This window comes from Varroa destructor, unplaced genomic scaffold (genome assembly GCF_002443255.2).
Source record: "Varroa destructor unplaced genomic scaffold, Vdes_3.0 BEIS01000002.1, whole genome shotgun sequence".
In the NCBI taxonomy this organism is placed as follows: domain Eukaryota; kingdom Metazoa; phylum Arthropoda; class Arachnida; order Mesostigmata; family Varroidae; genus Varroa; species Varroa destructor.
In genome coordinates, this window is record NW_019211455.1 from 1335680 (window position 1) to 1363580 (window position 27901).

Genomic DNA, 27901 nt, shown 5'->3' on the forward strand with positions numbered 1-27901 from the left:
TCGGACAATGCAACTCACAAAAGAATCAGTCGAGCTAAAGCGAATACTTATCGAACCCGATACATTCAGGCCACCCTAGTAAATACAGAATGTGATATTATCGCCTCACATATACAGAGATCCTAGATAATGACAAACAAAAAACACTACGCATACTTACTGCTGATACCATTACACACTAATGCACCGTGTACAATCCGCAATACTCAGCTTCAGCAGAAGCCCAAGAGGTGGACGGCGCGTGCATTGCCTCTGTATTTTTCATAGACCGATAATTCGCATAAATAAGAAAATCACATGGCAAGCTCCAGTAGGGAAATGGTTAAAGACCTCCATCTCGGAGACTACCACTAATAGTAAATGGGATAATCGTGTGAATTTGTGCCTTAAATGTAGAAGTTGCTTAGACGGAACGATTGGAACTTCACTGTACTTTTCAGCTAAGCTTTGAGTGTCATAAGAATGATCATATTTGAGTGAATTTTATTTCGCCTCTATGACGCCTATGTTTGAAAGGTATGAGCACGGTGACGTCCACTATGTAGCGGCATGTCATGAAGCTTCAACGGGTTGTCCATCAAAGGTTCGTCATTGTTTTGCTAAAAGGTAGCTTGTAGAAAGGTTTTTAAAGGAAGAAGAAGTAGCGGACTATATATCCATTATAACACAGTAACATTTGTCGTAACATCTATTAGGCAAAATATTATTTATATTGTCGTTGCTTTGGGAGAGCTCAAGAAGTGCTGTTCGAAGTATTTCGTCTTGCTGAAATCAATGGTAGCCATTAAAAGAATATGGCTACGAGGATTACAGCTTCAGGGATTTTTTAGTATATGCTATATCCCCTTTTTCGTTCCTTGTTGATGCTTTTCCAAATCAAGTGTGTACGCGATATGTAACACATTCTAATAGACTTCCCTAAAGAGTCTCACTCCAAAATGAATACCGTACAAACAATGACCTCGGAGACGGTTTTCCTTTCCTAAGCACGTAACGACAGTGAAATATTCACTAGGTATTTATGAAGTTGTTTATAAAGAGCATCTGGAAAGTTGTTAGAATTGTATAAACAATTTGTCATGTCAGAATCAAGGCTCCGTCGAAGATACGACAATACGTAGAAAAAAGATGGCAGTACATGGTAAACAGGTTTGTTTCGATTGCTCCTGTTAGTCTTCTATGCTATTCTGTGGTACGTAGTGTTGATTTTATTGATTTCTTTGAAGATCGACTGCGTGAGGAAGTCCCACAAGAGTTCAATTACATAAGAGGTCAGGTCGCTAATAACGTAAACGGTCGAGAGATGAACAATAGAAAATCGCATCGTTTGTTTTCCCTTGGGCCTCGTGTCATATTAGGCCGCTTCTTAAGTAATGCATGTGTAACCTGGAGATGCCCGGTTCGGTTATGCGACCTCTATAAACAAAATATCTGCTATTGAAATAACTAATTGTTTGAACAAGTTGGGACATCCAACAAAGCGATCCGTCATTGCTGTTATGCCCGTCACCAGCTGCGGTAAACCTCAGCTGGAAAGGTTTGAATTCAGTTGAGCGCAGTGGATTAGAAGTAATCGATTTCATGGCTCCACTGTACAGGTAAGTTCCTTTGCCCATTTTGGCATCTTATTTTCGCTAGTAGCTTATTAGTTAACCTATTCCATTGTTCAGCAATTTTTATTCAGGCAGGTGTGTATGATATACTGTTGGCGAGAGCTTAGGCGGCACCAACTTCTGGCTTTTTTGATCAGACACTTGGATGACTAAACCACCGAATTATGCGTGTGTGCATGAGATTCTTGCTTTCAATATACTGTGGGCCAGCCAGCTTTACAAAGTACAGTTTCTTGAGCCACATGAGTCAAATGCGTGTACTTCTTTAGCCGTTTAGTCAACTTTACAAGACGGCGTTGGTTTTATGATTGAAATCGTCTTCTTATCATGATGAACTTTAACCTAAAAAAATTTTCCACACCTAAGAACTGTGCAACGCCTCTCCACATACGTGTTATGTATGCGTGCGGCTTTGTCTCTAAGCGCATATATATATATATATATATATATATATATATTACAGCAAAGAAAGGTAGAAAGATAAGTCAATAGTAATGGAATAGTTTGGTATACATTGCAACTGTTATAAATTCAACAGCCGTAAAATTTGCATACCCGGCCGGTCGAATTTGAATCAGCGGATGGGTAAAAATCTTTGAGCGTGATCGCTTAAAGGCTAAATAACTGAATTATCGAAAAACGAGAGACAATGTTGACGTTATATTTTATGCAGCCAACGTAACAGTATCTGATTTGAGAAAAACCGAAGAATATAGTTAGGGTTAACTAAATGAGCGAAAATATAAGAGCCACATACGTAAGTTTGTTATTCGGTTATACTTCAATCTAAGCCATCTACCAATGATACCTTGTTTGTGGGTGCTTCGCCTAAAGGACATTTCTATCATCGAGCTAACCCCAAAAACAATTATAGTTCACCTCCTGACCTACCCATCTCTCTAGTTGCTAGTTTAGCGAAATCAGCATTATCAGTACTTCTCCATGTGGAAATTTTGTTCGATGCGGTTAATTTGCTATACGCAAACCCAGTAAGTGAAGTGGCTGAATAGATAACGCTGCAAAGCCATACGCTAATTAATGCTAACAATGCTGGAAAACAGTATACGGAAGTTGCGTGGATCCGGGTCGTAGTAGAGTTAAAAAGGCCAATTTTGTCCAAAATCTAACAGCAACTTTACGGTACACAGGGAATCTGACTTACATGTTATTATAGGACTAAATCGATTGATACAGTACACTTGTAGTAAACTTCAAGATAATTATACATTGTCTAAAAGCGGTTTATTATCATCAATATCGAGGTATACAGGGCCACAGCGAAGAAATAGACAGCCTCTAAAGCTTTAAGGCGGTACGTGAGGGACTAAAAGTCTGGACACATATGATGTCTTACATTGCGCACCTCGCGAAGGCTGCTCCAAGACACGGGTTCACCAGCGATACTTATATCACTTATACAACCAACGAGATTTTTCTGAGCAAGGAGTGCGCCCCGATCAGCGGTATAAGGTAACCCGCCTAGATACAGCGGCCCCCGAGTCATTTGCATATCGGGTGGCGTCGTAAAGTCGTCAGGCACTTTGGCGACGACAGGCCGTTCATCATCCAACTGAAGCCAAACCTGCCGAAGGCCAAACGATGCACGAATCGGATGCCAATCCCGGTTGCAATTGAGTGTTGTATTGGCTCGAAGTGTTAGAGGCATGCGAACCGATCCAATGTCAACGGCCGCGACGAGCTGAACCGAGTAAAAGGCAAATGGAAGACAAACACTGCTGTTAGGTATCCAAAGAGACCTCAGATTATTTTATTAAACACCAACTAACCAATAAAGAGGACAACTTTTCTAGAAATTAAGAATATTTTATATAATAGTTTTAAGTTAAATGGTTAGACTGAAGACGTTTTAGAAACCATGCATTTTTTTCAAGTAAACCTGCTCATCTAGAGCGCTCTAGTTGTGCCAAAATAGATAAATAATTATCATAATGCTGCTGTTCGGGTGTAAAATGTAAAAGACAAAGGAATTAGACCTCCATTCAACAAAGCCTACGTCTCAATTCGCTGTTCTGTAACATACATTTTGCGATTGTCGAATATGTCTATTTTCTTTTTTTTTTTTTTATTAATATTACGACCGCATCAGCTATAAACCTAAAGAGCGTCGAGGTGTTAAGTTATGCGCCTAGACGGAGTTGATTATTTTTTGGGTAACTTGAAGAAATGGCCTTCGTCGTGAGCACGGTAAATCAGAAAGACCTCAGATCTATATCAAATAACATTTAGAAGCTCCTGTCTAACTCATGGCAACGGTTACCCGGTTTAATACATCGGTTGTTACGTAAAATAAAAACATTTAGTCACGAATTAGCATTTTCTTTAGCAGTTAATAATATTGACTAGTCGCATAGTCGCCTACGTTGACAAACCACTTGCCTTTATAAACGAACGATCAGAGCTTTAGTCAATGCAAAGCAGTAACTTGCATCAAGCGTACACGCATATGGAAAATGCACAAATGGATAAACAAAAATAGTGCTTTCGCAGATCTCATGGCCAGTGTTTCACATATCTGTATTACGTTTGAGACAAATACGTGATGACGTATGGAGGTTTGAAAAACCTACCTGTCCGTTGAAGATCTCTAACGAGAAAGTTGGTTTCTCTGTCTCAGAAGTATACGAGAGTATAACTGCGTCTTTTGCGTTCGTCTTCAGATTTAACTCAACCCGAATCGTATCCGAAAACTCAAACCGTTTTACTGAAATACGATGTAAAAATGTATGATTGCGCAAAAAATATGTTTAGTTATAACGAGAAGTTTGCTTAAATCGTGTTTGGGACAATTACCTAAGAACTTTTTTAGTCCTACTGGTAGAAAACAAGCAGAACTTTTAGGAAATGATTATAAGTCCAAACAGTGCGAGCTTAAATAAAATGGGGTGAACCTTCTAGATACTTACTGTATGTAGCGAACGCGTCACCCCGGAAATGGGCGCCACGTTTCGTCTTCGATGGACAAGGTCCGGCATTGTAGCGCGTGACCCGAGTCGATGTCTGCATGTCTATAATTTGGCCATTGAGTTCTAACTTTGAAATGCACCCATGAATTGAAGACATTGACTGGAAAGAAAGTTAACGCAATAAAAAGTACGACAACTAACCACTAAAGATGAAAAGTTACAAGTTATCGTTAATTGATGGCTATAAAGTGTTTGCTAGTTCATTCGCTCTGAAGAATAAGCTCAAGTCAAACGGTCAATACTTGTTGTAAATAAATTAAAAAGTAGCTTATTTACAACAAGTGTTGACTAAAACTAAAAGAGAAAAAATGTATAATCTACGGTGGAACACAATGCTGTATTCATTATAATTTTTCAGAACCTTCTCACGTAGTTCCAATATTTCTAGAAGCATGAAATGTACAATATTAGTAATAGAAAACCTTATGCCAAACTCAACTGACTTATTCATTTATTTCCAGTTATTGGATCGATAAGCACTTACGGGATCGGACATGAATCCACCTGTGGATAGCACGGACATTGGTAGTCCACCCACAAATAACGGGGTAGTTAACGGCATGTTGCGCTTTGCCTCCAAAAAGCCCTGTTCCACGTCGTCCACCTTTAAACTGATCGTCTCCCCGCTTTTCCTCACTGTGACCTACAAAAATGTAAGGATCAATTATGTTTTGCGAACGTCTACGATACGGCCTCTTTGCAAAAAAATTAAAAAAGAAAAAATAAAACAATGCTCTTTGCAAAAGCCTACCGTATTCTTACTTCGATGCGAAAAACCAGTGCACACCCGCGGGAATACCACTAGCCGTTACTCAGAATACTCATGGTTATAGTTCGGTAAATCTTACTGAATCAGTACACATACCATGTGCCAGCGCTCATCCGCGAATCCGGCAGAAGAAGAGGCGACCTCCTTAAGATTTCGGTGTCTGTCTCGATGCTGTAGTACAACCTGACCACGACGCAGCAGAACTGCGATATGGTTGCCATGTTTTGAGTGCCGCAAAATAGCGAGAAGACCCGATTCGTGATGGGCTTTCATCTCAAAACGAATCGTGAAGTCGCGCCGATACTGGGCAACCTGTTCAAAAGATCATTTGTAGTAACGAACCCAGAAAAGCCTATCGCATAGGACTGCCGTTCCTTCCAATGATATTCTCCGGTGAGATTTTTTCACCTGTTCTTTTCGTAACTTCATATTTTTACTCTATGATTTTCGATATATTCCATGGTCTAACGTAACGCTCGCACCAGATTCTAAAGCCAGTGGTTGGAAAACGCTCTCTATTTCACTAATACGGTACATTTTATATAGCTTGGTTATCATCATAATTTCTTAAATCTCTTTCCTCGACAATTAACATTTATTTTTAAGAAGATAAAATATACAGCATGTCTAACGGCAAGTAAATAAGTGATGGTCTGGGCATCAGATTGCTATATTTATATTTGGCACTTATTAAACTATTTCTTATTAAAAGGCAACTTATGTAACGCTCGATCTCAACCTGTCGATCTACAAATTCTGGATGAAGCTTCCATTAGCGAATTTACCTCTATAGGATATGAGATATGCGAGTGTATGGATTCTCCGAAAGCCATTGCGTTTGGTTCGAAGCTCTCGTGTGGAGTGTTACTACATCGGCCCGGTTTTATTGAACTGTGTGAATGGCCCACGGCGTGCCAATGCTCTGTGATTTTTTCCTCTTGCAGATCACCCTAGCATAGGACAGGGAGGAATAGATATGAGATACAGATGTATTCCATACTAAGTAAAGGGTGAGGCGCCAGTATCGCTGTGGCAGGCTGCTCACAAAAATAACGCCTACTTGATGTCATTGATACCAATATCAAAATATAACTCGACTAAAATTCACAAATTGAATTTGGTAATCAATGGATGTTGCCTTTTTGTATATGTATATGTAGCAGAAAGTACGACTGGTCCAAACCTCAACATCGACGTGGCTCTTCATTTCGCGAAGTTCTCGACCGATCTTAGCATATCTGTGACTGATTGGCTCCTCAAAACCCATAATATTATCGTTGAAGATTACGTCCTTAATGACTCCCTGGAATGCCGTGTTCGTGGCCACCTGGTGCATCGTATTTAGGTCAGTTCGGCAGCCTCCGAAGAACAGACCTCCAGCTTCACCAGGGGCCTCGATATCACCAATACCCTGAAACAAATCGAAACAGTTCGTTTATCTGAAACGGTTTCTCTCCGAAAATCCCCTACTTCAATGTCTGTGCACGTTTATACACTAAACAAATGCACTTCTGACTGATATAACCATGTATTGTACATACATATTTACTACTTACCGCGGGTAGCCTGCGAGAATCATGCGTGCCAAATCGACCATCATCGACGTTGATGGTGATCTTACGAGAAACGCGATGCACAGATACCGTGTGTAGTCGTCCATCATTGTAGGTTTCTTTCGTTCGGTACTGAACCTCACCGTGGTTTTCGCCGATACCAAATTTGAAGATCAAATGGCCTTCCTTGAGGGACACTGAATAATAGTTCTACAAAAAATGCTCCGATCATTATCGACAAATACTACTTTCCTTAAAGAGCCCTGCTCCGATTTAAGTCTTATTCGTCCACGCGCAAGTCCTTAAGATATAATATTAGCTAAAAATTCTAATTCTATTGAACTATACTTCTAAACTGCATCATTTAAAGCCTGCTATATACTAGTATTACACTGTGATTGAAATAAGAAGTCCCACACCTCACGAAGGCTTCTATCCGCGCTGGATTGCGTCAAAAATGTGCTCAGCATGAGAAGGCCATCGGGCTTCTCCGTCGCGAACGTGAAGCCAAAATTTCCTTGCTCGAGTAATTTGTGGCTCTTCAATTCTACATAGTTGCCCATCACGCCATCGAAGGTGACCGATGAGATTTTCTACAATGACGACATTCAATTGAGTACACTGAAAACTTTTGAGAGTAAAAAAGAATAATGAACATAACATTTATGATCAACGAACAGACCTTGATATCGCACCCACGCTCGACACCATGAGCGACCGTGGCGAGGTCGACGCTGCTTGTATAAATTTGAATATCTTTGACGCAGCCAAGGAAAGCGTCAAGTACGACCCGGTCCGCGAAACGCGCCGTCGGGAAGACCGGTGGCACGCCGCCGAAGAATAGCTTGGCGTGACGCAGCGAGGGTAGAGCTGACTGAGCTGACGGAGGCATCTGCTCAACCAGCCGTTCGGGGATGCCGTCCTTGGGTATCACTGAGAGGATGCCGTCAAGTTGATTCTTTTCGGCAGAAATAACGGTCCATTTGCCGTCGTTATATCTCCGTTCAGTGTATAACTCAAGGTCGTGCGATCCCACCCGGAATCGAAGCACCACATGTCCATCGCGTAGGAAAATCGCGAAGTAATCACCAACGGCCTTATTTGGAGCAAAGAATAGCAACGCGTTTTCGTCCATCGTACGGAAGGTGAACTGAACGAAATAGTTTTTGTCGCGGTAGGCTGAATGCTGGTCGACAATTGAGTAACCGCTACCGCTAAATTGGAAGACTCCTAAAAATAGAACAGTTAATGTGAATGAAAGACAACTCTACAAAAGTAATGCTCTCCACTCGTATTCCGATTGGTGATGCTAGCAGTTCGATGTGACAAGCTCGATAGATCAATCCAACGCTTCTCGAGAACATTGTTGAACTGTTAAAGCTCACCTTGCTTGGCTTCTTTTGCCGGCCCCTCAAGGCAACCTCCACAACCCTTGTTCGTGTGGAAGTCCCACAGACCCACTTGTTTGCCATCAACTTTTAGGCTGGCCAGGCATCCAATAAAATTGTGAGCTACCAGTTGACGGGACGCAGATATGTTGGCCGGAATTGATCCGATGCTGTAGTACGAGCTGGCATCCATTGCGAGCTGACCACGATCTGGGCTTGTGCTGCCTGTAAAAATAAATAAAGCATCAATTTTTCTTCCATAAGCGTTGTTTAAAACTCTTATTAACACCTCTATAGATTTACTACCTCTAGAAAAAGTTTAGGCCTAGACTTTTTCTTGCAAATCACCTCTCTCTAGTTCACCGTTCAGTTACGTGTGTAATCTAATTTGTCACATGTACTTCGGTGAATTGAAGGAAACGCTTACTTAATCAATCACATATAGCAACAGATTTGCCAACCGGTGACGGTCGCTCGAACAATAAGAACCTGTCGATCATTTAATGGCGCTTACCTCTAGCCATTAAAATGAAATTGTCCTTGCGACGTTTTACGTAAAGTGAAACGACGTTCCTCGTACGCTCGACGACGATATCATACCAGTTCTGTTCTTTGTCGAATCGCGGATCGGTATTTTCAATTTTTAGCTCGTTTTCCACAGAGACGGTTTCGTCGCCAATACTCCAGCTACATTTAATTCGCCGATTCACCATCTCAACCGCAATGAAGTCATTCTTTCCGCGTGTATTGGCTGCGAGGAACAGCAGGCTATTCGCTGCCTCTGAACTGATAGAATATGTCATTTCGATTGTGTTTGAGGTTGGGAAATGCATCTGAAAAATAGCCGCGAGCATAGCTCAACTTTGATTCTTATATAGAGCCAACCTACACGTCCAACTTGTAGGTTGTATGTATCTAAGATGTAGGATACTAGAGACGTTTTTCATAGCTCATAACTGCCCTTCCACGACAGGCCTCGGCGTCTCTATTCCTATTAGTATACCTTTGTAAACTACAAGATGCTGCCTCGATAAGAATATATACACCTATAATTTACAGATCGTTGATGGCAAAAACTTCTGTCGATGTATGACATTATGACAGTGCAAACACCCATTTTTCAGTTATAACATCCACCTTGTCTGTGAGAGCGCCCTTACCAACGGACGGAAAGTTCTGTGGCACACTCCGTTATCCACGCCGTTGAGCGACACCCTAATGCTGGAGGCTTTCTGGCGCGCGTTGAGAATCTTACGTCGGAGGGCATCGAGGTTCTCATTAAATACCTTGTCTTTGTCCTGGAAACGCCGCACCGACTCTTCAGCATTCGTCGCCATACGCATAGCCCGGCCAAGATCGATTCGCATTTGCTCGATGAACTTGTCAATATCATCTGCAACGAGCATCATCCAATTAGTTAATTCACAAACAGCATTTTTAATTTCGGATGCTTTGGCTGACCGCAATCATATGAAGATATCATATTTGACTGCCGAATGCCGACACCTCACTTCGATTATTATAGACGATCATAAACTAAATATTACAAGATCATCGCTGCTGTGCGCATCTCACTGAATCTGCGATATCTATAAACAAAACATAATAATAACAGACGAAATATCATATTGATTACCGAGGCCAGCGGATGAACCTCCGTAGAGCTCTTCGACTTTTGTCTTGATGAGCTCAATTGAGCGGATGATTTGTTGAATCCGATTGCGTGTAAATGCCACCTCGTCCTGGATAGTCTTGTGTTTGGGATCGTAAGGATCCCAATTGGTATGCATACCCAGCAGCTGATGAAGCAGTGAACGAGCTCTTTCGATTAGTCGACGAATCTCCTCTGTTAAGCGATCGCCATCAGAAAGAATGCGTTTTGAGTTTCGCAGGGAGTCATGAATGGCAGGTAACTGTGTGTCCTTCATGTTCTTCGCATCTGCCAATAGCGCCTTGCTAATTGTAAGAGATCGTTCTGCGATCTGTAAAAGACTTTCGCCGCCGCGTGGATGTGCCTTTTCATTAGCCAATTCAAACGCAACTTCAGCATCACGTACCGATGTAGCCGCTGACTGAATTTCTTCTATAAGCAGTTGGTAGATTTTGGCTGCTTCCTGTGGCTTCAATGATTGCATCGCTGTTGCCTGGAACATGCGAGCGATTCGGTCAATTTCAGCAGTCATGACTAACGAATGGTCATAGCACTTATCCACGTATTTGATGCGGTACTCTGGATTGAGGCGGTACAAAATACCGCGACGCTTTTCGACCTCGTCCGTACGCTTGACAACCGCTGTCGTGAGGCCCGGAATTTCGTCAAACTTCAGTTGAGCGTCACGGAATAATTTACGGATTTCGGCTATAGCTTCGGCCGCTTTGGAGATCAACTCAGCAGTCCTTCCACTGCCTTCACGAATAGCAGAGATCATTTTCTGCAATGGATGTTCCCAGTGACATATTATGTATATGCTGTCGGCATTTGACCATCTGCATTCTAGTTCAGTGGTATACCATTCTGGGATACGCATGTGAAAATTGTTACAGTAGTTGAAATAGGAAGTAATGCTTGAAATACTTAGGGTAAAATTAGGTGGAAGTAGAAGGCAGGGGAAGGTTTTTCCTAAAGCTACTCGTCTCAGCGCAGATATAAACGTTTGGAATTTTATTCGCTGAAAATATATATTACAGTCTTCGTTATATAAAAATAAAAAAGTCAACAGAACTTACTACGACAGTCTGGAAAACTCTCATCTGGTTGTCGATAATATCCAATGCTTCCTTAGTTGGCTGTTGGCCTCTTTCGATAATCGTGTTAAGAGCGCTGTTCAGAAGTTGTCGAAGAATCTCGAGCCGTTGTAACAGTCTGAAGATGCATTATATTAACAATCATTTATTTGATTACAACTCACTGACATTTTTTTTTTTCATAAAAAAGGACAGCCAATAACATATATCACTCATAATTATTATTTTACGAAATGCGTCCTGCAAAATTTAATCAATCATACAATATTTTTAACCGAATGCACTTTTACAAATGCACCCGTATGATATTTTGTAATCCCATCGGACGGGTCTATTTTTGTCTGAGCACTTTAGCCAAAAAAAAAAACCAGACGTCTAGCGCAGACACGTTTTAATCTGAGCAACTGATACACTTACGCATTAAGCGAATCTTCATCGAAGACAGCATTTCTTATTCTGTCAATCAATGCCTTTGCATGACGAAGCTCTCTCATTGCCTCTTCAGGTAGGGGCTCAACAAAACGTCGAATCCCATTTACTTCCGCTAGCCACTGTTCGGCCTCATGAGACATTCGCTCAATCGCTGACGTTGGACTTCCCGGGGTAAATCCATACTTTTTCATTGCTTCAATTAAAGCTGCGGTACAAATAATCGGTTAATTACCCCTTACGATGTGTATACAATGTCCTGCAAATCTCTATATTTATAAGAAGTATTAATATAATAACTGGGTCTAGCAAAAAACGTTTTAAAAATACAGTCTGACGCCACTAAGTGCTATGTACAGTTGTCACGTGGACTTTTTGCGCTACTTTTCAAACAACCAAACTAGGCATGCATTTGAATTCGCAAATGAGAAGAAGACTTATATAAATGAATCGTGTAAATATATCTATACCTTGAGTACGTTTGTATTCGTCCTCTATGTCTACCCTTTGACGTCTGTTGTCATCCCGATAGTCGTCAAGACGTTCGCGAATCTTCGGAATCGTCTGGGTGAATTTGTTGTGCAGCTGGAAGCTAATCGCAGAAATGCGGCTCTCCATATTGATGGAAAACAACGACTCACGTAGAATACCTTCTGCCTCCAAAATCTGGTACTTGTACTCCTCCATAACGTTCTTGGTTCGGCGTAGCGAATCGTTAAGACGCAACAAATTGTACCACGGAGCCTTTAAGAGCTCGTTGATGTCAATATGATTCAGCCAATCGAACATTTGCTCGATTTCGTCTAGGAGAGCGCCACTACATGTGTCATCGCACGCTGCCGATTGAAAGACGGGACGATATCGCGTATTACTTATTTTTACTTGTATTTTGCCTAATTGTTCGGCAATTTTTGTTTTGCTATTTCCGTGTTCTATCATCCACCCACTTATTTGAGAAGTTTATCGTTCAGAACTGTACTTACATTGACAGCCAAATTCTGTGAAAACGTGCCTCCGCGGGCAGATAGTACACTGTCTGCCAGAAATTCCTGGTAAGCATGGGCATTGACCAGTGCGTTTGTCGCAGACGCCTTCTTGAATTGTTCCGTACGGATTACAATTACAGGGCTCACATTTCCCGTCAACCATATTCGGATCACCGTAATAACCGTCCGCACATCTATCACGGAAAAATTCGCATGGTCGTTGGAAATGTCCTTTAGTGAGGTTTTACTCAAAAATACATTTTGCAACCAAGTCAATGTGATATAAAACAATATGAACAGCCGCGCTTGGACTTAATTTATGTGTTTAGTTAACTTTAAATGACAGCTTGACCACAAGAAGCTCGTACTGATAGTCATACATGAGTATGGAGGGAAAATGCAGAGCAGCGCTCGGACGTACATTTCGCAGCGTATTCCGGTGTAGCCTTTCTGACAGTTACTACACACGTATTTTGTGTAATCGTCACCTCGGAATTCGCAGGTGTCGGAGAACGAATTGTCTGGCCTAGGACAGGCACAAGGGTTGCAAGAAATTCCACGTACGGGATCACCGTAGAATCCTGGCGCACACTTTTCGCAGTGGTCGCCAACGGTATTTCCTCGACAATCCTAGAATATTCAAGAGAAACTTCTTGTAGCCGTTCCCTTTTTCGTCTATCGCTTTTCATTTTTCTTCGTTTTTGGTTAATATTTTTCGTTTAGCGGCGGTTAAGTGTTGCATAGTATTAAGAACCTCTCCGGTCAACAAGACCGTCATCACGGTGTTGTCTGGGTTACAAAGTTTTAACTTGAGTTAGCTCTTTAGAAATGACTATGTTGGCTAGAGAAGAAACGAATTGGCGATATCGATCGTTTGGCACAGCCAACATCCTGCCGAAGTAACTTAATCCATTTGAATCCAAGTCAAGTAAAAAAATATGGGTACATCCGTCCCATGTAGCCTTCTTCAAAAGAGGCTTAAGGCGGCCTTCGTCGAATTTGAAAAACTTACTGTAATCTGTTGTTTAGGTAAAAAAAGTCTGTTTTGAAACTCAGTTAGCCACTTTTTGACAAGAAAGCGTTTTCCAACGACATATAACATAAAGCCAAAGCAAGCGAAATAACAAGCAGAAGCGGCCATTTCTTTTTTTCCATCCTAATAAACTAGGTGATAACGAAGTAGATTCGGCTGATAATAACTTACTGAGATTATAATAATGTGCTCGTTACAGTTTCGAAATGAGGCGGATAACCAAACACCAACTTACAATGCAAATACCGGTTTCCTGCTCGCATTCATCCGCCATTCCGTTACATGCGCAGGGCTCAGCCCATCCGACGAGGTCCAGGATTTCCTTGCTATCAAGGAAATTTGGCTTGCGTTTGCGATAATACCCAGGGGCGGGATCTTGGCACGACGACGCTGTGTATTCTCTAGGGCAATACCCCAGTTCTACGCCGTGGGCAAGCCTGGGAAGAACGCCTTGAGCTGTAAAATAAATACAAAAAACTTGAGCCACTTGACGATGGTTTTATCCTACATAAATTTAATCGCAGCTTATTTATTGCTACTATATTCTGACTCAAGCGGATTCGGAACCACAAATCCAATTCCTCATAGTAGCAGTGTCCACTTACCTTGATCCTCTGGCACGGCGAACTCTAGAACAACGTCCTCAAGGCTGGCAGACCTTACATCAGCCCCTTCGGTAGCTCGGATAAGCCAGTGGTCGATTTTCTGTAACGCGACCATCATCATGGCGCGCGTTACATTGACTCGCGGGTTATCTAGATCAATCCATTCGTCTTCATGCAGCCTCACACTATAATAACCGCTGGTAAAAGGTCGATCTCCCTTAGGTGGACGATGGGCAAGCCTCAAGCGGTAGTTGCCAAAGATCACAATTAGTGCATTGTTTTCAAGAACACGATCGGGGAACAATTCGCCTTGTCTTGCGGTTTTCTTAAATTTAAGCCGACCATTGTAGGCACGGACCTTGTCTCCAAGAAATTGTTTTGGAAGTTCCCAGTACAAAGGCTGACTTAACATGAACGGAACCTCGATAACGACATTGGTTCGATTAACCGGCAGTGGGATATGGGTGTAACCTTCACGAGAAGGTAACGACTTGTCTGGAGATCCTCCGAGTTTCACAACGGCCTCATAAGGGATGATCATATCTATCTCACTCCACACGTACGGTGATTGTGTGCATTTCGGCGGATACATCCTACCGAACACGAAGCACTCTGTGCAGCCCTTTGTATTTTCGTACTGCAGGGCAAAAGCGCCCGGCTTACAGGTATCGCACTTTGTTCCTTCTACGTTATCCCTGCAGTGACAGTAACCGTCGTCGTCGCATCCGCAGACGCCTGCAATGGTTTATTTCGTAAGAAGACATGATGCAGTATAGCAACGTTTCGCATTATAAATGTACGTAATTTTCATGTACACCGGCTTGCTCGGTAAATAATATAACTAAATTATATAAAGTCATAAAGTCCTATAGTTTATGTATATATAGTATATAGTCCAATGGTATAACTTGAATTGATGCCAGCCAAATTAAACATACTAAATACTAGCTTGGAAGGAAGATGCTAGCTCTTTCAGCCTACTATTTTTAAGAGTTCGATCACTGTATGATCTAATATGATCAATATCTATTGAAGTTTCTACCGTCTTGACATTGATCAGGCAAGGTCCCATCAATGTTGCATTCACACTTGCGGCAATGCGGAAAGCCATAATGTCCAAAAGTGCATTTGTCGCATTTGAGGCCCTCGAAGCCCTCTTTGCAGCGGCACTGGCCTTGCGAATTGCAGTTTTTACTAAGAGAACCAACAGGATTACAATCGCAAGGACGGCAGCCCTCTTGCGGCACATAACCGTAGTATGCCTCTTTGCAACGAGAACAGTCTGGTCCCCCAGTGTTTTTGGGGCAGATACAGCGACCCGTTTCTTCATCACAAACGTGACCCGGTGCATCACACGGCTCACAGGCTGAAATAAAAAAGCGTCTTTTATATTTCAAAGAAACTGTCAATCTTGAAATTTTAATGTTGTAATCATATAGTACCTTTTTATATAGCGAAAATCTTATGTTGGAACAATCGTGCACGACTAATGTGCGCTATTTCACATATGAAAACGATCGTTTGCAGCCTTGCCCTCAAAGGTCAATGTTCATTTTTTCATGTTGAACCCTAATAGCTACTTACGATGACATCCATGAGGCCCAAATTTCCGGTGATTGGGCAGACAGATGTCGCATTTTTTTCCTCCGACGCCGGGCTTACAATCGCATTGACCAGTGCGTACGTCACAGCGAACCCCAAGGGAACCCATTGAATTGCATAAACAAGGTTCGCATCCAGCACCAGTTTGGACATTCCAATAGCCATCTTCGCACCAATCACAACGACGCCCAATTACGTGAGGATAACATTTGCATTGGCCTGTATCCACATCACACTGTTGCTCGCTTGAACCGGGCGGGTGACAGTCGCAGACTAACAGAGCGGGTAAATAAGGATTTGACGATTATAATTCTTAATAAACCGTGATAATGATATATATATATACATTAATGGAAGTAATCTACATGCCAAAAGAACCTTGATAGTAAACTATTTTTTACTAAGGGTGCTTGCTAGCAAAGCGCTGCATATCATGCAGATGACTATATCTTTATGATGTAAATATAAATTTATTCTTATTATATATTATATGTATAAATATGACGCGTCTGTTGTAAAAGACAAATATAATTCTAAGTAAAATTCACTGCAATTATCTAACAATGAAATTTGTTCATTTTTTCTACCCACATTTACAGCCCGACATCGAAAATCCGTAGTGAAGGTTTTTACACTGATCGCAATACCTTCCAAAAACACCGTCTTTGCACACGCAATGTCCCGTATAGGGATCACATATGATCGTATTGCTTCCGATAGTGTTGCATTTACACTCGACACAACCCTGCGCGATATCTCCATAGCCTGACTCACAAGTACGGCACGTCCTTCCGCCAAAGCCGGGTTTACAGGGGCATTGGCCGCCCACTGGATCGCACTGCGCATCCAGCGAACCGACAGGGTCGCATTCGCAAGCTGAAAATTGATCATCACGGAAATATACTAGTTTATGACTAAGTCACATCCGGAACACGATCTCCACGGTGCTGCTTAATTTGCCAATCAAATCAATGGTGACCTCGTGCTTTCAACTAAAATTTCTAGCATCAAATACTACTCTACACTCACCTTTGCAATCAGGCAGCTTTGGGTTTCCGTAAAAAAGTTTCTTGCAACGAGAGCAGTTCCAGCCTTCCGTGTTGCCGAGACAATAGTTGCAGAAGCCGGTACGATGGTCACACCAGCCTGGACGACTTTTATCAACGTTTTGTCCGCACTGACACGGTTGACATTTACCGCCTATAATGGTAGGGTTACCAAAATATCCTTCTGCGCAGCGCTCACAATGCCGACCGGTGTAGCCCACAACGCAGTTTATGCACTCATACTCTGAAATAAGGCAAATGTTTACATCACAAAAAGTTTTTTCACCATGTATGCTTAGTATTTCAAAAAACGATTGCAGCGTAACGTAATATTATCGGATAGCCATTATCGATTACACGCAAGTCAGTATTTACCGGTTTGCGAGATTGATTTGCAGCCATCGGCAAAGTTGTTGCTGGAGATTGAGAGAGGACAGGCACACGGTTTACAATCATCTTCTTTGCCGATCGTAGCGTCACCGTAATAACCCGGCTCACACCGCTCACAGTGAAGTCCGATTGTATTATGAAGACACGGACCACATTTGGCGGTAAAAGCATCACAGCTGTCGACATGGTTATGACACGGGCACCTTTCGCAGACTCCATTAGCAAGTGTGTTGTTCACTCGGCGATAGCCTTTAGCACAACGCTCGCACGAATATCCCTCGTAGCCCTCAGGGCACAAACAGTGTTCGAGAAACGTTGCCCGTTCCACGCTCTTCACTTCTGTGCTTGCTACCGGCATTGAAGCATTATGCAGCCTAAAAAAATGGAAATCAAACAAGTCGCGAGCTCAGTAAACCAACAGCAAAAGGTATCTCAAACTGCTTTTTGCATCCTCAGCCTAACGAAAGGCTGAACTAGGCCTTGCGCATTTAGACGCGAGGTTAAAACAATCAAAACTTTGGAAATCTGCCTGCAATCTACTGAGGGTGCTTACCATCCTGCGTATTGTCCCTTGTGGTATCTTGCGCGGATATAGAAATCCTTCAGATCGTAGAGGACAGCAGTGAAATCCTGTCGCGAAACTGGTTCATCGTCCAGAGTACCACGCTCCGGATCAGAGATATAAAAGAAGCCATGCTCGCGGAGAGGAGTCTGAATGTGGTACTGACCTAGTTCATCCTTCGGTTCTATAATAAATGACAGAAAAAGAAGTATTTCTTCGCGTCCTACATCGATAACTTATAGTCTTATGTACATTTAATCGAATTCAACGTGTCTTAGCGAAATGTATAAATTGGCTCAGAAGCTGACATACATTGTTTGTATTAATATTTTTCATTAACTAAGAAACTCTTATTAACCGACGATGTCTAACATCAGTAATCCTGCGTGCGGTTTTGCGTATATAATAATAATTCGCTTTAGTCTGTTCACTTCCGGTTACCAGTGTACAACTAAGGTGACACGATACTGACTAACATCCGAAGATTGGGCTCCGATAAGTTTCCCGTTCTGTCCTCGGAGGACGATGTCAGCCCGCTTATCCAAGAAGCCTCCCTCCGAGACGTCTCCTCGAGAAGGTTCGAATGAGACCTTTACGTCCAGAGCAGCCCCGTACGAATTTAACTACACGTTTTTGGCAAAATAATATCGCATGTTTAGAGAGCTGAAGTAATCATCATGAAATGGGCGCTAGTTTAGCCAAGTTATAAGTTAATGCGTGATATTATAGTGCATAAATACATGCATTCTGAGGACTCCAGAACGTAATTCCGACTCTCTGCGTTATGGAGTAATAAATTAGGTGATAATGATAGAAATAAAAAAGGACTTTACACTTGTCCTCAAGCACATCTGTAAATTAGAGGCTAATTTCATTTACCTTCGCCCCGGTGTATTCATCTGGCGCTTTCCAGTAAAACACCTTGTCGCTTGGTTCAAAGCTGATTAAGTCCATAAGCGCCTCACGAGTTGACCCAGGAAAGTCCTCACTGGCATGGGTGGGCACGCTTTGCGCGTTCTTCAGATCCGTCACCTTCCAGTGGGCCGGTTCGTGCTGAATCACTCGGACCGGTAGGCTGCTTTCTTCACAACGATTTGTTATACCAAAGCAATAACATTCGGCACAGCCATTCGGATTGTTGAAGTTCAGGTCGTAAAAGCCCGGCTTGCATACATTGCACCGCAGATCTTTCACATGTAACTGTTCATTTGACGATAGAAATTAATCGGTGTACCAAATACGCTACATTAATTATTAGTGATAGCAGTAGAAGCGATAATCGCAGAAAATTGTTTGTTGTATAGCGATAAAATGACCGAATCTGGCCATAGATAACCACGTTGTGCCCCACGGCAAATGTATAAGATAGCTTGAAAACAATTTCAATATAGTAGGAGTAAAAGAAGACACAAAAGGCAGCAGAGTGAAACAAAAATCTCTGGCCAATTTGAGAAAAAAATAACATGTATTGTCCCTTCCCTTGTCCAAGTCTGTATGCATTATAAAAAGTATTCAATACAGAAAGCATTTGTACCTTGCACCAGCAGTTATCGCTTTCGCAATCGTTAATAACAGCTCCGCGCGGATCGCAGCTGCATTCTTCACATTGAGACCCACTTCGACGATAGCCGATTTCGCACTGTGAGCAGTCTTGACCCGTGTAACCTGCTGCGCAAATGCAGTCTCCCGCTATCTAGACGTAGATTAGAGATAAGGCAAAAGAAATTTCTAAAATGTATTGAACAGAAACGGCAGTAGCGATTAACTGTTCATGTGGCAAAACTGGCAGCAATTATGAGAGACCGTTGATTTTTTCACCGTAAAAGCATGGACTGGGAAGCTCATCGACAGCGTAACATTGCTGGCACAAGCCAAGTCTGCATAAGTCTCGAGTCTCTGGAAGCTTTACAAAATAAAATACTTCACGAAGGCTTTTCGTGGAATAAAGTACCTCCATGGTAAGGACAGAATGATACAAAGCTTGGAGAACACATGTGGGGGTCAAGTAGCTAGGAGGCAGGACGTGCTCACCCCGCGGGTTTCGCGATAGTATTCAAACAGACTTCAGAACCAGAAGCTGTCAGGCACTCTAGATCGAGAGTCGGCCAAGAAAAAAAATATAAAACTATTTTTATCCATATTAATATATTTATATATACATTATCTTATACAGTCACACAATACTAAAGCAGTAACACGCAAACCACCTACAAAAACCTACCTTGCCTTCATAAAAGCTGTCTCGAACACAGTCCCCAGTGGAGCCCTCCTTTCCGCAACTGCATGGGATACAGTCATCCTCAGGTTTCATATCGGCGCTTCGATAGAAACCAAATTTGCATCGTTCACAGTGCTCACCTTCAGTGTTACCCTGGCATCGGATGCACACAGAGCGGCCCCTCTCGTCAAAACGGCACTCCGTCGCATGACCGGTACACTCACACACTATCAGAAGAAAGAAACATAGAATGAGAAACAAATCATGATTTTTTCATATTTCTAGATTGTACTTTTTCGATATCCACAATGGTGCAGCACAATCGAATGAGTCGCTCGTGCGCGCCTTCAGACACTTACATGAGCAGGTATCATTTCGAGCCCAGGGTTTAGCGGCAAACGTAGGACAGCACTGATCGCAATGCTTGCCACAGGTGTTATGCTCACATTGGCATCGCATTTGACCGGAGTTCCCGTCAGGAATGCATCGTGACGCATGGCCATTGCACACACAGCGGCCGCGAATCTCAACGTCGCTGATCGCGTAGAAAAACTGTGGTATGCATTTGAGGTAGTACATAACTTTAACGACTTAACAGTATTAGCATGTTCTGAAGAACCTTTAGAATCAAAAAACCTGATTGCCTACCCAAAAGATAGCAACTTTTAATTGACGATCCCATTGAAGCGCTCGGTTTATTAAATGTTGACTCTCGAAGGCTATAAGCAAAATGATTCTACAGTTGCTGGTTTAGAACGTTATTACATTAACACAAACAAATTCAAAGTACCTCTTTGCCGTCTCGTCCAAGCTTTATGGGATGCGTGAGCCTTTTGCGGTCACCGCTGGCTATGGGCGCCAGAAGCTTTTGCATTCGGATGCGAATATATTTCGCTTGCATGAAACGTCGAAGAGATTCAGCATTAGCATGTTCGCCCGGCCGTCCTTTGCTGGTCTCAAAGAAGGCCATCTGGTTACTGCCTGGCGTGGAAAAATACTCGGTACATATTACTTGATCATCGAACTGATACGACGGGAAATCTGAAATGGAAAAAGGCAGAGTCCTAATATCTAGTCATTAATAGGTCAGTTCGCGTAACTTGGTTCTGAAAGGATGGATCAGCATCTACCGTGATTTCAAAGGAATGAACTAACAAACTGAATAGTGAGGAAACAAATTGCTTGGGAAAGGGCTTCGCACGAATGCCTTTCGTTCTTATCGATTGCTGGTAATATATGATGGTAATTGATGATTGCTTACTTGGAGTTGGATTGACCCTGTAGGCCTCCCAACATTCCATGTTTGATGTAGCATGATATTGCCACGGATAGAAGGTAGCCCCATCGACAGACTTTTCAAGAATCCAGTTCCCTGGCCGGTGGTTGTTGTGAGCACGCAAAATTACCTCTGTTACCTCATAAAGCTGTGAACAGTAGAAATCATACTGTAATGTTTTCGAGCTTTCGGTATTGTACCTGTCAAAAATAACCCACTTGAATACCCAACTACTGGGCAAGATCTCCGTAATGATCATAAAAGTGCCTCGAAAGGTGAACTATATAATAACAATGATCAAATGCTGACGTTCCTCTATAATTCGGTACATTAGTAATTTTGACAGTCTGTCAATGGTAGACTTACTTCGTTTAAATTAATGGTTATCGTGACCCAGTTGTAGTCGCCTTCGTGCATCGACGGACTTTGCCACCACGTGTCTCGTCTCCCATCGAGGATATCCGACACAGAATGGCGATTATCTCCCTCGTCACAAATTTTGCACACGGAACCAAACTCAGACGAATAACAAAACGTTTTCGGGCCAGATTTACCTTTAATCCACATCAAGCAAAAGATATTTGAATTGAGTGAAAATATGGTTCACGTTAATACTTTCTACATTCTCGTAGTGGGCGTTTGCTACTGGTTTCAAGAAGCGGAACTCACGAGAAAATGCTAGAGAATTAGCAGCGACAAGTCTATGGGTGTACTCCATGAAGAGTAGTATGTATTTGATTTTGAGATAACCGAAATGTGTTCCTGCAGTCATAACATCTACTAAACTTAAGGACACGTGAGTAGGCCTAGGTTCGAATAGCCATAGACAGATTTCGTTTCGTATTGGGGGCCAGCCATATGAAGCAATGCTTAACAACAATACCGGATGTAAAATTTGAAATATTTGGTCAGTTTCGTAAGCAATCAATCACACGGATGGAACGATCAATAGTCAACTTTTTAGGCAAAAAGGACACCTTCCTTAGCATTATCACAAAGCCGATAATGATAACTATATAAAATGCCTTCTCCAGCATCAGTCAAGGTTAACTATTCGTAAAGGATATCCGAAAATGAAAGCTAATCGTTCACCACACGCAATCTTTCCTAATTTAAACGGTCTACAAAATTAATATATTCAAGTTTACTTACCGCATGTTGCGTTCGCTTTCGCAGTGGCTCGAAGATGAAGTTCCTGAACTTCAGGAAACAGCTCTTGAAATCCTTTAGCTGAACCTGAAGTAGCCAGAGATACAATGGATTGCGAAATAAATCATTGTAACCAGCCGTGTAATTCACATGCATTGTTTGACCAATCCAGAGCCACGACACGTTCGACAAATGATACAGTGGGTCTGATTAACGTCGCTCAATAGACACGAGTAATAGCAATACAGAATTCTACTTTTTTATTTGTATCTATTAAAGGTGCATGTAGCAGGTAATTTTGTAAAAGGCGGACGGATGGAACGGTGTTGTGAAAACATCTTGCAAACTATATCACAAGTCAGCTTTTAGTGATTTCTTCGATGCTCATTGATTCTAGTTTTATTATACTAAGTATATATCTTCTATCAAATAGCGCCTTAGTTTTTGCTGAAAAGCTTCCAGCAAATTTTCAGATCTTTTTCATCCGAAAATTTTCAGGTGCTGCCGCGAACTTATTGCTCCGATGGTAACGAAAATGTTCTCAAAATAATTTTAGAGGCCGTAAATTATACATTTTTTAGAAGAGTGTGTGGAAGACTAGGGCGTTCCGGTATGATGCTTTGTGGAATATTTTCATATTCACGGAAAACAGAGTCCTAACATAATTTCAGAAATGGCCCCTGAAAAATGCCGAGGCATTCAATTCATTTTTACGGGAGCATGCACGGATATACAAGCTCCATACAAAAAAAGCGGAAGAAAACATGCTTGCGGAGTATGCAGGGGTACAACTTAATTTCAGGAAGACTTTTAAGGTAGTACACAGACTGTTTCTCATTTCAACCAGATGGCCAATTCATCTTTAAAGATTACACATGAAAGTTTTATTTTCACTGGCCATTTGACGATATTCCTTCCAAACCGCAACGAAGTTACTAAGGGTTTAGTTGGATCAACCTAGAGAGTCCCTTGGGTTTTTTCAGCATTAATTTTAATCTAATTCTTTTGAGTGCTTCTGAGGCAATCTGCAAGCTCTCTATAACTCAAAATAAGAGGATCGTCCGCATATTTACATGTACACCAATCTTGACTCAAGCTGATTCCTCCAGTGTTATTTATAACGTAAACATACGAGCGCAAAAAATCAATATAATAATACTGTATTAGTGCGGTGCGCATACACTAACAGTTAAAGTAGAACTCAAGTGATTTCTACGTATGTTGACATACGTCAGTAATTAAGACCCAAGGACATCGGACGCAATACGGAGTCCCCAAAAATTTCATAGGTACAAGTTATTTAAGCAACGCACTTGCCCTAATGCTATCGAAGTTTCGTCGGAACGTTATGCTATCTAGTGTTTGCCTAAAATCTGTGCCACAGTTACTTCTAGTACCGAAATGGTTTTTAGTATATATGCTTGTCATCCTTCATCTACCGTGACTTCTGCTTTATATAGAGCATTTCTGAAACCTTTTCGAGAATCTTACTGATACGCTTAATAATAGGTCCTGCCGTACAAGTGGTAGGGACCACCTTTAAATGACTATAGATAAATGGCCTGTTTTCCTTCAAACATCTTCTAGCATTATAGGACGTCTCTGTAGTTGTATAGCACAATATTTACAATCGCCTCCGGGAACTTGTTGTCCTCAGACGACAAAGAGCAACGCAGGCATATATCACGTCGATTCTGTTTTTTTACATGCGCGCCTGAATACGAAAAATTTTCCACGTGCATAAAGAGCCCCGAAAGGTGGCTAAAAAGTAGGTAGAAGGTCGTTAAAAATCGTAGGTAAAAGTACGTTAAAAATCATCCAGATGTTAAAGCAGTTGTGTAGGCAACACGTTACCTACACAACCGCTTTAACTATATTCTAGCAACTTAGAAATCAACAAAACTACGAAACACTGAAAAAAACGAAATATCCCGAACTTAGAGTTCAAAATCAAAATTTTCTTTAGGAAAAGGATATGATTTCTATATCGATTGCGCATCATCTACTTGCGCTTGTAATCATCTACAGCATTACCGTCTCCCAACTATCGAAAACTTGCGAAGGGTTTGCCGTTATGCTGTCGAGGCAACCTGTAGACCTGAAAGAGCTTTCAAGTTTAAATATAAACCTGTCTTAAAAACGCAGAGAGGAAGAAAAGGAGCGAAGGCGAAGATTTTCCATACTGAATGCCCGTGGTTTTTTGCAATTTTTCTACTGGAATGTCGCCATGCCTATATGAGCATTTTAACCTTTTTATTTTTATTTCGCCTAGCTGGCCTAGGCATATTGATTAATTATAGCATATTCTATATGCACCAATGGGTCATGGTGGTTATACTTTCGCCAACGACGACTTGAACGTTGTCTTGTACACCCGGAAACATTATATGATCTATTTGCATGATATACTTTGAATCAACATAAATTTTATTATGACTGTCTAAGAAATCTCAATTAGCTATTTTCACATACCATATCCAATTTCACTTACTTCCACTAACCTGACACACAGTAATCTAAATAAGGAGCACTGCATCGTTTAGTTAGAGGGTTATGTTTTTGTACGCTGAACCAAACAGAGACAATGGTATAACACATGCATGCATCAGAAGCCGAAACGTAGAACGATCAGTGAAGTCACCGTGAGCTGTAAGCTACAGAACCACCGTTCGTTACCCCTCCATTTATCTGCTCTGTCGTAGCGAAGACTATCTTCACTTCTACAGTACAGAATCGGCCATATATGGAAGGCCGTCATTGCCTGTCTACCCACGCCTTTTATCGCATCGGGCGGGCGCCTCGTCAAATCAGATTCGCGCAACTGTAAAATAGCGATCGAAGCTCGACCCTACACTAACTCAGGAACTCTCTATGAAATCGACTATAGATCAGCACTAGCTAAGCAAATGGACATGGTAAGAAGACAATGGAACCGAATTTGTCTCTTTTGTAGTCATTTTAAACTGATTAGAATAGTTCGCAATTAGTTTCGAATGAAACGACGTACGGTCGTTGGTACGCCAAAAATTATTGAAGTTAAACGGTCATATTTTTTTATATTCAGTTATATTTAGAAGTCTACTAGAATCATAAAAAGCCTCTTTGTGTCAAAACAGCGGCAAAACTTTAATGAATTGCATATTGGTAAATGTAGGATTTAGGAAAATTTAACTTGGTTAGGATCTACCTTAGTTTATCGTTCCAGACATAATGAGATTTTTAATCACTCAGAAATTATTGAGACGACGATGATCGTAGCCAATGCACTTAAATAATTACAAGACAAATCAAGCGTAAAATATGCGAATCACTAAGAAGTGGATTCATCCGAAGTGCGATTTTAATCATTCGATAAGAAGTTTATAGCCACATGTTCACCCTTCCGAAGGACAAACTTATTTAGTACCGACGTGGAGGCGCACGAAGTGTTGCTGACGAACTATTCTTTCTGATGCGACTAATCAAGGGTCACGTGGGGAACTTAACACAATTCACATGTGATGCAAATAGACCTTGAAATGAGTTCATCTGAGGCTTGCTTAACTTGAACGAAACGAAAGCATTTTCACAACCCATAGGCGGAAAAGTACTTTTCTAACAAAGAAGTATATCTGTACTTTTCAATGGTTTTCTGCTTTGCCCTTCTAAATATTTTGCTCGCTCTATATGAGTTACTTTAAATCAGATCACATGAAATTTCGAGCCAATCAGCGGCAAAAAAAATGTCTACTTACTTGGCAGTAGTAAGAGCGCACAAACACAAATGTATAGAAAAGGTACCAGTATCCGAGGTTGTATCAGGCCTTTATTGGGTTGAAGCCGGCCTGATGGCATGCTGAATGCTGGGATACGGCGATCGTTTTCTTGCGCACTTCAGATTGCGCCGATCTGTTGCCTAGTTACTGGCGTTCTGGCGTCTGTTTGCCCATCTTCTCTGTTCAAGAAGACTTCGATCGTTTGATAGCACAACGAGTCGCGGGGTGCGTGGGAGGTTGTTTTCTGCGGAGAGGACGACAGAAATATCGCCCAGTTGACGTGAAGAGAAAACCATTTCTTTACGAGAAGAGAAAGGGCGAGGGGCAAGTCGAAGAAAGGACAATGTTCGGGCTCGAACACCGTTTGAGTGAAAAGCGGGGTGCTCCAACAAGATGAAAACACGGATGATGCGAGAACGGGTGTTATGCTAGATGTGCTAGAGAGTAGGAAATTCTCATCATTTATTAGCCCTGAATGTGTGGCCCCTTTACTGATCATATACAAATATCAACAGTAGGTTGATGACCAGGCAAAATGGTATGGGACTTTTGTATTGAGTTGAATCACAATGATACTCATAGCAGCGATGAAGGAAGCTCAGTAAAATGATCTCATGAAGCTCAGTGGAATTCAGTAAAATGTAATTGAGAAGCGTAACATCAGGGTGGAAGTCATTAGACAAAGAATCTGCAAGAATTACAGACATATAGCACCAGAGAAATATTGGAGACGGAGATGCAATACTTCAAGATAGAAGCCCATAAACATAATTGTCTGGGTTTATTCTCCATGTCTCTACTCATTAAGTCATCACCATAACATCCTGTAACAGTAATTTGAAGGTAATTTAAGTTAATCTTTGTTTTGACAGGAGGACAAAAACAAGTATGCTTTTCACCTGAAATATGTCGTACCTGATTTCCGAATAGCTTGTCGAAACGGGATTCAGTTTTTGCCCAATAATTCGCGGTTGCATGTTTTAAGCAAAGTCTGTAACAAATATTGAGCTTTATTACTATCATTTGTTGACTAAGCAATAGGCATCAATTTCAGAGAAACGAAATAATTCGTCCACTTTTCTCTTATATGCGACACGCTTTTAGTATCCAAAACTTTTTTGTTGGGTCTGAGAAATTTGAGTTGGCATGTGGTATTCGGTGTTGTGCAATTATGGCGAAGATCTGATTTTTGATATACAACCCTCGACAGTCACCTAGCACCATTAGCATCGTTGGAGTGGAAATATTCAAGCATTAGTATTTCAGATGTAGAGCTCTGCATTGTGTAACACATAGTACGAAGCTGGTAAGAACAGTAATCCAAAAATTTTTAGATGTATATGGAATTTTAAATATTTGAAATATTCAGTAGTGAGAATAATAATTAACATTCTGCCATTAACCGTTTGGAACTATGTTAGTCATTATTTCTTGTTTGGCATCATAAAAAGCGCAATGTGCGTTGTATGGAAGACTTTTCAAGAACCGGATTTTCAGTATAAGATTTCTACATCGGTAATTCGTAACAACTACATATCTACCTCACAATACGCAAATCGTCTATCTTAACATAGCCGCGATCATTGCGGAGTGATGAGCACAGAATACGCAGATTTACTTGACTATAAAATTTTTCTTCCTTAGAGAACTATCGACAAACACCATGTAACATCTCCTTCAGATATTACATTCCGATTATACACAGTTACACGCGCCAATTGTAATTTCGAAAAAGTAACATCATTTTTATAAGGACACAGAAATAGGGACAAACCACAAACAAGCAGATATTTTGGTT

General features: G+C 41.5%; 1 protein-coding gene and 1 long non-coding RNA gene across 3 annotated transcripts; one reads left to right on the forward strand and one right to left on the reverse strand.

Annotated features, from left to right (window-relative positions):
- LOC147757229 (uncharacterized) lies at window positions 1-17916 on the forward strand. Its single transcript, XR_015320104.1, has 6 exons — window positions 1-583; window positions 1464-1598; window positions 5059-5759; window positions 13700-14901; window positions 15682-15992; window positions 16307-17916. It is a non-coding gene; the product is annotated as an uncharacterized LOC147757229 (long non-coding RNA).
- On the reverse strand, window positions 2819-26292 carry wb (wing blister). Of its 2 annotated transcripts, none has more exons than XM_022790857.2 (37): window positions 26083-26292; window positions 22352-22435; window positions 21566-21753; window positions 21185-21347; window positions 20714-20964; window positions 20283-20475; window positions 19927-20150; window positions 19240-19398; window positions 18585-18905; window positions 18178-18328; window positions 17697-17889; window positions 17129-17517; window positions 16737-16997; window positions 16299-16583; window positions 15690-15980; window positions 15148-15471; window positions 14106-14840; window positions 13736-13956; window positions 12889-13097; window positions 12465-12661; window positions 11952-12317; window positions 11470-11689; window positions 11035-11170; window positions 9944-10739; window positions 9468-9700; window positions 8822-9140; window positions 8305-8532; window positions 7602-8149; window positions 7339-7512; window positions 6923-7129; window positions 6550-6777; window positions 6152-6316; window positions 5463-5678; window positions 5082-5240; window positions 4538-4697; window positions 4202-4335; window positions 2819-3312 (listed from the first exon to the last, which is right to left on the reverse strand). In XM_022790857.2, the coding sequence occupies exons 1-37, from the start codon at window positions 26180-26182 to the stop codon at window positions 2938-2940; spliced, it is 9603 nt and encodes a 3200-aa protein (XP_022646592.1). In that variant the 5' UTR covers window positions 26183-26292; the 3' UTR covers window positions 2819-2937. The 2 variants fall into 2 exon arrangements, with proteins under 2 accessions (XP_022646592.1, XP_022646593.1); XM_022790858.2 differs by lacking the exon at window positions 26083-26292 and adding an exon at window positions 24850-25020.
- Between the last annotated feature and the right edge of the window lie 1609 nt (window positions 26293-27901).

What these genes read in the sequence shown, in the direction of transcription:
- wb (XM_022790857.2), bottom strand. Translation starts at nt 26,182, where the DNA reads ATGCCATCAGGCCGGCTTCAACCCAATAAAGGCCTGATACAACCTCGG. An exon ending in AAGGGACAATACGCAGGATG is followed by an intron (nt 17,518 to 17,696) that starts GTAAGCACCCTC and finishes CCATTTTTTTAG; the next exon opens with GCTGCATAATGCTTCAATGC. An exon ending in GAGTTTTCCAGACTGTCGTA is followed by an intron (nt 10,740 to 11,034) that starts GTAAGTTCTGTT and finishes CATCCATTGCAG; the next exon opens with AAAATGATCTCTGCTATTCG.